Raw genomic sequence first — 10,400 nt, forward strand, 5'->3', positions numbered from 1 at the left:
CGCGGGGCGCATAGTGCGGCGGGTCCCGGTGCCTGCGTCATGGCATCCAAGTGCCCCAAGTGCGACAAGACCGTGTACTTCGGTAAGTGCCCGGGCAGCGCCCGCTCCCCTCCGGCCGGGCCGGGGCTGCGCGCACGCCGGGGCTCCGCCTGCCCGCCCGGGTGGGAGGCTTGGAGGAGCGGAGTGGCTTGCGGGGGCTGACGGGCGGGACAAGGTGCCCCCCTGGGCTGGGCCACGGGGAGAGGAGTGGGGGCAGTGCGGAAGGGTGTCCTGCAGAGCAGCTCCAGGGCAAAGCACTGGGGGAGTCCAGGCACTGCTCTCAGCAGGTGTCAGGTACCCGGGGTTTATGGGGCAGTTTTCTTTAGTTAATCTTGCTGCTTCTCCATTTTTGCACAGCGCCCCATTCATCCCATGGGGGGAGGAAATAAGATGCGCAGCGCTTCACGTTCCGCTCTCTGAAGTCTCCTCCGATGCTGGGTGGGGGGCTCCCTTCTTGCCCGTGTAGCTTGAGACGTCCTGAGCCTGATTATGAAATGCACCGAGTTGCCGACCCACCGACCATTGCCAGCGCCTCCGGTTGGAGGGGTGGGTGCTCGGTACTTAAGGTAATTGGGCCCAGGGTGTGTCAGATGTGGGCATCCTCCGCTGTGTGCCTTGCGCCAGGTTGGGAAGCTGCTGAGAGCTCAGGCTGGCAGTAGAGTTCATTGTTGCTGGGCCGCGCTGTCACTTGGAAGTGTGCGTCTTGCAGCGCGTTTTAGCGCATAGCAAAGCTACAGACCAGAATTGGCAGCTGCAAGAACATGGCTCCAGCCGGCTCGCTTGACCCACCTGCCAGTCTCCAATTTGGTGGGATTACTACTGGAGATTTTTAGGATTGCTTTCAAGAGCTAGGATAACTAAGCTCCGGAGCACTTGACTGAGTTGAGAAAGGTAGTTAGCTGTGTTGGTCTGACCTAAGGCAGAAGGTAGGGTAATGTGGTACATTATACACCAGCTTGTTTAGGGAAGCATCATGCTGGCACTGGTTGGTGCTGGTATCTGGCTGTTCCCAATCTAGCATGGTTTCTGCCTGCAATATTAGTGGTGAGTTGTTTCTGTTTTGCTCCTATGATCTGCCTTGGTTGAGGGATGTGTGTGATGCTGCTGAAGATCCATCTTCCCTAGTCCTTGCTGCTCCTGATTTATTTTTAATTCTGGTAGAGAAAAACACTGGATCCTGCTAGGGTCTGAGTGTCCAGCTTGTTGGGAAGGGCAGTACAGTCCCGTTCCCTCCAGCCGTCTCCAAGTAAACACTGTGAAAGGAATTTGCTTTCTTCTCCCTTAAATAAACCTATCTGTGTGGGGGTGGGAATGGCCCAGCCTCTTGGATTACTTTCCTTGTATGAATCTTTCCCTTTTAAGCTGAAAATAATACATCTCTTCCTGTTGGCCCCCCACTCTGACATTTTTCTCCCTTGCTCTCTGGGTGAGTCTTATCTCTGGGAATCAGTTTTATGTGGAGAGGAAAAATGTCCTCTACTGACTCTTCCAGGTGCAACTAGTGATTGGGGAGATCAGACCCCAGCAGAAGTACCTGACAGAGTGAAGACGAGGAGTCATGACCTTGCAGCGTTGACTCCCAATTTTGCCCTTTTGGGGAGGGATCAGGCAACGTTTCCTAGGATCTGTGGGGAAATGAAGTTCCAGTTTCACAGAAGCTCCCTGTGCCCCTCTCATGGGGTTTATGCAGGAGCTGTCATCCCTAAGTGCCTATGCCCCCAAAGCCGTGTAAATAAGACTGTCAGATTGATGGTGGTGATGTGATAGCTTAATATGATGGAAACTCCCTTCCCCCAAAATACAGGCTGTCTTCAAGTGGGTTCCTATATGCTAGTTGCTTGAAGAGCAGCTATTTTTGGAGGGTGAGGGGTGGGAAGCAGGCAACAGACTCCAGCTCCTCCTGCCTTTATCTTCTTTGTCTCATGACATCCCACTCAGGGTTAGCTTTGTGGAACGGTAGAGGGATCTTCTTTAGGGTCCTAGGTAAGGGAAAGAGTGTGCCAGGTTTCCACTGTCCCCTCGTGGTATGCCCCCATCCTAGAGCTGCTCAGTCCAGGCAGCCTCTATTGAAGGGAGTTGTCAAGCTGGCTGAAAAAAAAGCTTCTGTTGAAACACTTGGCAGAAAATTCTCATTTTAGCCAGGAAAAAAAAGCCTAAACCCATAGATTTTGGTTGGATTTTTTTCTGCATTGTTGTTAACCCCCCCTAAGCCCCAAAACACATTCTAATTTAATTTTTTGAAATGGCAACTTTGAATTCATTTTTCAGCAGTTTTTCTCTAGGGCAGGAAAATCTCATCCTGCACAGCTATAGTCAAAATATACAAGAAGCAGAGCAGAAGAGAAGGTATTTTTCTGTTTCCAAGAATAAGGTCAGTAAATTGGAGAGGGTGTTCCAAACAAATAAATAAATCAAGTCATCTAGACGGAAAAGTAGTGGGAGAATTATCTTCCACGGAGATTATGTGAAGTCCTTTATTGCCTCTTAATGGAGACTAATTCATAAAGTCCGTGTTTAGAAATGTTATGTTCTTGTGATGAATGGGTGCTGGTGGCTATAATTTTGTTATTGGACTGCCTGGAATTGTGATTCAGAGTCTCATAAGTAAGAATGCCACCAAATTCATGCCTCTAACCTACCCCACCTTGATGAGACACTCATGTACTGAAAGGGGCAAGTGACCAAAAATAATAATTTTATCTGATGGAAAATTAATTTTCCAGGCTGCTTTGTTACCTCTTAACTCTGTGGAAAAATCTAATGGACCCCTCCCTCCTTTAGTCAGATGGATGTGGGTGTTTCCTGAATTACAGAATGAGGTGGTTTAAAAAAAATGCAAGAAAATAGGTTTGGGGGCAGGGGGAGGAAGGGGAGGGGGGAGAGAGAGGGAAGCACATTGTTTCCAACCATAGCTGGACAATTTGATCTACTTCTTATGAAATTTGAAGGATCAAGTGTATAACCCTTTGAATATTCATCTGTGTGGTTCAATTCTCCATAGCTGATTTCTAGAGCCCTGGCAGCGAGTCACATATGTTTCAATTGGTTTGTCCTGCCAGAAAGGCTTGGTGCTACAGAGTTTGACTGAAGGAAAGCTGCTGAGTATCTTTTAAACTAGTACAAAGGGGGTCTTCAGATGAATTTTGCAGGGTCACTGCCTTCATGGTTGGGAGGGGGGAGAATTTGCAGTTCTTCTTCTGCCTGCCTTTGTTTTCAGACCACTGAACTGCAGAGGATTCCCGCAGCTGGAGTCTTGTTGCTTTCCCTTGTGCAGTGTTTATCACAGATTTCTGAGCTCAGTATGGATGTCGAAACCAAATATGTAACAAATACATGCCATTTATTGTTCATTCGCTGGAATCCAGGAAGGCTGATAAGAAACAGGCTCTTTTTGTTCCTGACGACATTGTTCTAAAAGACCTCAGTTGAGGGCACGGTGCATTTCACTTTCATGGTGGCACTCTTTGTGCTAGGAATGGCATGGGGCGGTGTGGACTGGAGCATGTGAAAATCACCAGATAGCCTTAGAATTTCTCGTGTTTGTGCCTCTGGCACCAGCACCAGTGCCGAGATGCCCGGGGGAGTCCTGGATGCGTGGAATGAGGAGGCTGCTGCTGGCGGGGACATCAGGGAGGCGATTCGCAGCATGGGGTCACTTAATTGTTGGCCTTGGCCAGCATCTGAGACTAGCGAGGGCTGCTAAATTGGTGGGAGAGATGCATTCATCCAGCCATTCTTTGGCAAACCAGCAGCCTTCGTGACTTGTGCTCAGTAACAACAATAACCTTAGAAGAATGGAGGCAAACTGCAGCTCCCAGAGCTGATGGAGCAGCCCAGTTTTGCTTTTGGGATCTCTTGGCAGGTGGCAGCAGAACACTGCATGATGCTTGGGGCAGTGAGAAGAAGCCAGCGGTAGAGACAGAGGGGTATCCCTGTATGGTGGCTCTTGGTTTTGGAGCGAGCGGCTGCTGCAGAGGGGTGTGGGCTCAGTGAAGGGCCCCATTGACCGGCATGGACGTGCCCATTTGCTGCTATTGCTGTATTGATTATTTCAGTACTTTTGCAGCAGCAAGATGATGCAAATGAACAAAACCTCCTGGCCAGCTCTCTGTTTCCCACTGTGCTTGGCAGAGCACTGGACAGAGATGTGTTTGCTCTGGAGAAATTCAAGCTAGAATAGCAAAAGGAGCTCTGCAATTAATAAGTAACCGCTGTCCTCAGACAGAGGTGTTTGCCATTTCCAGTGATTGCTTCATGATCCTGGCTTGAAAATCCCCAGGCCAGGCTTGGGTAGAGCCAGCAGGCTTTAGTCTGTGTACATGCAGGGCAGGTTTCCTTAAATATCCAGAAAACTCCAGTCCTCTCAAGAGCAGCCTGCCCAGCAGGGACCATACACCTGGCCTAAGCCTGGCCTCTCTACTGATGGCTAAAAGCACTGAGCTAGGCTTTTATATAACCTCCTGCACTTCTGCTGAAGGGAGGCAGCTCTTCAGGAGCGTGCATCTTGGAGAAGGGCTTCCAGCAAACTGTTGCCTGGCTCCTTCATGATGATACAAGTCACAGGCTGTGAGCAGGGCTTTGTTTGTGCAGAGCAAAGTGGCTGGCTCAACTGGAACGTCCCCTGGAAAAATCTTGCAAACCCCAGAAAATTGCCTAAAGGAGGCTGCTGCCTTCTCGCTTAGGGTGTGTCTGTGACTGCTAACAGCCAGGACCAGGTTGGATTCAGCACCCTGCAAATGTGTTGCCAGTGCTAGCCCCTGCTTCAAAGAGCTCACAGTCCAGAAAGCAGTTAATTGTTACCCTGTAGATGAAGAACAAGTGCTGGTCCCTTGCTCTGTTTCTTCCTATGACCACCAAGTGCAGCATAAACAAAGCCCAGCAGGAGAGGAGGGGGCACCTACAGTGCTGCTGAGTCTGTGCCTGGCATCCTAGCAGCTCTCCTCCTCTTCAGCTGTGTACTGGGAACCTGCCCTGCTTTTCCGCTTAGCTGAGAGGCAAATTGGGTGTGCCTGAGACCGGCAGGAGGCTCCCCTGCAAGCCCCGCCAGCACTGGGCACAGCCTCATGTTTTCCATGCCAGTCCCTAGTTTCAGCAGGGAGTGAGCGCCTCTTCCATTACATGTTGAATAGACGGTTGGCAGCAGACATTGGGCACACTGAACGTGTGATGGGCAGAGCCATGCTGCCTTGGTGGCTAGCATGGAGAATGATTGCCATGCAGCTCTGGTTGCTGCTATGTGCCAGATCTCTTGCCATGGCATCCTGGATGCAGCTGTCAGCGGCACTAACTAGATTGTAGTGTGGGTGGACACACCTGGGCCAGCTTTAACCACACCTGCCTGTGTTGATGTGGACATTTCTGCTGAGGGAAGCTAGAGGCTGCTTCTGTAAATTCCTTGCCATGTGCTTGATATCAGGTTTGCAAGGGTGAGAGCTAGATTTTCAGGCTGCTGTTAGAAGGGGACTTCTCTGGTCCCTGGTGCTGGGAACAGCTTGTGGAACGGAGGAGAGACTGTTGGCGAGTGAGAAGCAAATGGAGGGGGGAGAAAAATTACAGATGCAACTGGCATGAGGCAGAGAGGGAGGGTGCAAATGAGTGAGATGTGCAAAAATACTCAGTTGGTCTAATAAAAGATACCACATCTACTCAAAGAACCTTGCCTGCCAAAAATATGAAGGCATTCACCCACCACGTCTGCCTCTGTGTGTGAGTTTGTGCCCAGAGAGACCTGACTGTATTGAGAATTACCATTTGCATCATCTGTGCTGTCTGGAGATGGGAAACCTTCCTGTAGTTGTACAGCACTCTGCATGCTGAGTAAGTAGTGATGACAAAGGCTGGGAAGCCTGCCTGAGAGAGGGATGGGATGGGTACCAGGAACTCAGTGTGGCCCAGTGGAGAACCTGTTCTGGTCATGCTTTTCCAATGAGGTTGATGCTGACTTTCTGCATGGTGTTCTCTCTGGCATCTGCATGCGTCTGGGGCACACCCTACTGATTTCATGTCTCTATTGTTCAGAGCAGAGTCTGGCATCCTCACAGTAAAAAAGGGAGTTGATCAGATGCTGAATTCCAGACAGGCAGTCAGGCACATCTGGAAAAACAAAAATGCCTTTTGGGTCGAAGCGTCTCTAGTCTTGCAAAATGTAGGAAGGTGCTTTGGACGCTTTGAAAATGTTTCTGGGGCTTTGCAGGTGCGCCTCTGTGCCACCTCACCAGCTCTCCTGTGTCTGTGACCCCAGTGAGGGTCTGAGGCTGAGCTCCCTTCTGGTGGCCGGTTCTCAAAATAAATTTGAGTCCGCTTGTGTCTTGGTCCTTAGGATAAAGGCTTGTGCTCTTGTCCTGGAATGGCCCAGGTTCAAACCAAGCCCAGTGGACTGATGTACATCTTCCCATGTGAGGTTATAGGCAAGGGTATCCAGAAATATGCCGTCCTCCGTCTTCCCTGGGCTCTGAAGGACAGGTTGATGGGATGGAAGCCCAAGCCTAGAACATCCGGTGGGCACTACCCATATTCAAGACTGAAGAGGCATAGATGTAATGTAGATATGTCTGGGAGTAGTGGTCAAAATAATTTGTGGGTCTGGGTGGGGGGTACAACTGTGTTGCATGGCCCCAGGTCAGTGCAGCAGTTTCCTTCTTGATTGTCTCTTGGGGCTCTCGTACCGGCTTTGACGTTGCTAAATCAAATGCCACAGGAACCTGTGTTCTTCTTCCAGGTTCCCTTGTTGGAGACCTCCCTACTAACAAGTGGACCTGCATTTCCCCAGGGACAAAAAGCAGCAGCACAATGCGTGCCGCTGCTGCTTGTCCCGGAAAACACCCATGCATGTGTGCTCTGGTGCATGCATGGCATGTTGCCCTGGGTGGGGTAGGGGAGGCTGAGCTGGCCGCAGCAGCCTTACCTGGGGCCTGAAGGCCTCCGGGGGCTGCAGCCGCAGCAATCTGGCAGCATTAAGCCTGGCCGGCAGCCAGAGCATGGCTCCAGCCAACCAGGCTCCAGCAGTGCGCACTGCTGCCATGTGCACCACTCCACTTCTTCAAGGTGTAGGTTTTTTTGATACGAGGATTTCCCTGTGTCAAACCCCCTTCCCTCCCTTTGCCCCTGGGCTGCAAATTAGCAGCACGGGGAATGCCTGCATGTGTGGTGTGTGCAGTGTGGATGTGCCCATGTTGTCAAAAAGTCAGGACTTTGTAGTTAACAAGGGTGTTGGTTGGTTACTCAGGTATACTCGTCTGTCATCTTTAAGGAGGAGCACTCACCCTGTTATTTTTAAATGTGTCCACTGTCAAATAAATAAATGGTTTTCCTATATGTGAGATGCTGAGCTGAAGGTGTGTGAAGTGGGTGTCATATGCTACTAACCCAAAGTGGCTGGACTGGAATGGATGACAGTACTGGGTGCCAGGGCCATGAAGGATTGGCCCTACCTGCCTCCTGTGGAGTTTGATCCAGTGGTCTCTAAATGTAGCAAGAGATGTTCCATTGATTCCCACTGATTAATGGATCAGGACCAATCTGAAGCCAATGGGAACAGCAGCCTTGGACTAGTTCTTTGCTGATGCTATGAACTGTTGAGGCATGGGCAGTGTCTGCTGTTTTCTCTTTGGAACATGGCATGTAGGAGAGGAGCCCTTTCTCCTTCCAGAGAGAATGAGGGCTAGTCTCTCCTATGGTTTCTAGTGTGTTAGCTGCTCTGTTCTAGCCTTTGAGCGTGGACATGGTAGCTAGCTCCTCTTGCTAGTTCTCACTAGATGGTTGCGGTGATGAGCCTGGGTTTACCTCCTCTTCATTCAAGTCTTCAATGTGTGAGCTTGCAGGTTCCCAAATCCCACTTCCTTTCTTAGACTGAACAACCTCTGAGGAATGCCGGCGTTACGCTTGGTTTTAAAGCTGACCCTGAGCTCTCAGGCTTTGCCTGTGGCTGTTTGCTCTGAACTGGTTTTGTGCATTTTTAGCTTTGCTAATCTTGGTTGTGTCAGCAGTGAGACTGGGGGAGAGGAGCTGCCTGCTGGGTCTGGATGTTCTGGTTTGGGTGCAGCTGATTACATCCCATCAAGTGGCAGGGCCCGGAGCTCATAGGGCAAGTGGGAAGCCTGCCCCAGGTGGAAACTGCTGGGAAGCGAGCACTAAGGTTGCATTTGTTCATCGGGGAATGGCAAGGCTTGAACTGGCTGCACATCTGTATCCCTCCCTCTCTGCATGTAGAGGCTTTGATACAGTGGGCTGCTGCAGATTTTAAACCCTGCATTTCTGCCTGGCTGTCTGGGCTGATGTCTGTCTTTTTTTCCCCCATAAGTTGTTTCAGCAAGCCCTTGAGAGAACTATTCCTGAATGCTTCCCCCCATCCCTCCAACCCCTTTTTTTTAGCTTGCTTTGCGCACTGCCCATGTCACTACTTCCTGACGTAGTCAGCCCTGGTCCTGAAAAGAGAGGCTGCCCTTACATGGAGTTGGTGGACTTGGCATCTGGATGAGTTTCTCTCTCCCCCCTCCCCCCCAATCCCTTCATGTGAGATTTTTGCGCAGGAAAGGGAGACATTTTTCCTTTAGAAAAAATAAAATGTTACTGCAGGACTGCAACATGCTGGCAGAGGGGCACAAGGCAAGTGTAGCAATGAACTCCTTTTGTGGGAACAGGGCCAGTTTCAGGTTTACCACATCTCTCTTTAATGACCTGATCCCATGCTGCTGCTGTTGCTGCAGAATACTAGCAAACAGGTTTCACCAACACTTCAGTTTTGCATGTCTGTGCATATATGCTCATTATGTAATGGAGTTCTTTACCTTTTTTTATACTTGTGCCTACATTAACTTTCTCTGTCATGGCCCTGCATACTGTGACCTATCTGGCGAATGCTTATGCTTATGAGGAACGCTGCTTGCATGCATTAGAACCAAGGCCCAGGGACTTCTTGTATACATAGTTTTCATTTTAAAATAAAGAACTGAGAGAACTTCTTTCAAGATACTACAGCTGTTGAAGTTGAGAGCAGAACTTCCATTGATTGCACTCAATGAGGTGAGTTCATTTTGCTGTGGACTCTTTGGGATGGCAATTTAGATGTGGTGGTAATGGGTGCATTGGAAATGCTGCAGATTGTTTTATGGGGGAGTGGTCACATGCAGATCACTTCTTTCTGAGCTGTGCCAGCAAAACTGCTGCGTCCCAGATGGCTGTATAGAAGACCTGAGATCTGTTAAAGGTGTCTATCCCTAGAGCTCCATAGGTGGATGCTGTTTGGGAGGGAATATAGGGCAGCTATGGCACTAGGTGTTTGTTGGGATTTTTCTCCAAGCCAGCATCTATGAGCATTGTCTGCAGCTAGCAAACTGAAGGACTAGACTGTATCTCTGAAGCCAATGAGTCACTCATCAGGCTCTTATCAGGTTACCTCTTACCCTGTAAAGGAGATAGTTCCAGCTGCTTTCTCAGTGCTGCTTTCTCTTAATGCCCCAAGGGCAAAAGGAAATAGCCTCATCGGGAAACAACTTTATTTTTCATACTCTTACAATGACGCCTCATTGTCTCAGCTGAACCCAGTGTTCTGGGGATGTTGTGCCTTCCTGTTCGCTGCGTCCAATGGGCTGGATGTGGCTCTGGGGATTCAGATAGAGAGAGAATCCAGATACTGTACTAATGTGTCCTCATAAAGACTACACAGACCCTGGGACTTTCAATTAAGCAAGAAGAAAAATAGCTTTTTGGGTTCAACATGTAAGGCTGGTGGGAGAAAAGAGAGCAGCAGCTTTCTCTTAGGAAGCACAAGACATGGCCAGTGCCACCAGGCCTCAAGTGGAAGATGTTCTAGAGTAGGGGTTCCCAAACTGTGGTACGTGTACCCCTGGAAGTACACAAAACATCTCTGGGGGGTATGTGGGAGAAATTATGTAATGCAGATTTAATTTTCATTATAATAATGGGCATTTAAGGGTTAAAATATAGAACATGCTGGTAGGGGTACATGGGCAGCTGGTAAATCTGGAAAGGGGTACTCAGTAAGAAAAAGTTTGGGAGCCTCTGCTGTAGAGCATTCAAGCAACAGTTGGCCACTGTCTTGCACGTGGTGGCAGGTAGTAGCATTTATGTCTTAGTGGGTACAGTAGAAACTTAATGGGATTGTGATTTCTTCCTTCCTGTGACCCTGTTTCTGCCTCCTTAACTGGACTTCCAGTCTGTAAGGACCAAAGAATTGAATCTACAGGCATACCTCGTTTTATTGCACTTCGCTTTATTGCGCTTCGCAGATATTGCGTTTTTTACAAATTGAAGGTTTGTGGCAACCTTCATTGTTGTCTTATTTTAAGAAATAGCCACAGCCACCCCAACCTTCAGCAACCAGCACCCTGATCAGTCAGCAG

General features: G+C 49.4%; 1 protein-coding gene across 1 annotated transcript in view; it reads left to right on the forward strand.

Annotated features, from left to right (window-relative positions):
- Positions 1–6: 6 nt before the first annotated feature.
- Positions 7–10,400, forward strand: part of LOC109287053 (cysteine-rich protein 2) — a 60,189-nt gene continuing 49,795 nt past the window's right edge. The window contains exon 1 of the mRNA XM_019501991.1: positions 7–82. Coding sequence (XP_019357536.1) covers positions 40–82 — 43 coding nt within the window. The 5' untranslated portion in view covers positions 7–39. The remainder of the gene's footprint in view (positions 83–10,400) is intronic.

Source organism: Gavialis gangeticus, unplaced genomic scaffold (genome assembly GCF_001723915.1).
Source record: "Gavialis gangeticus isolate Ggan-Ray unplaced genomic scaffold, GavGan_comp1, whole genome shotgun sequence".
Lineage (NCBI taxonomy): Eukaryota > Metazoa > Chordata > Crocodylia > Gavialidae > Gavialis > Gavialis gangeticus.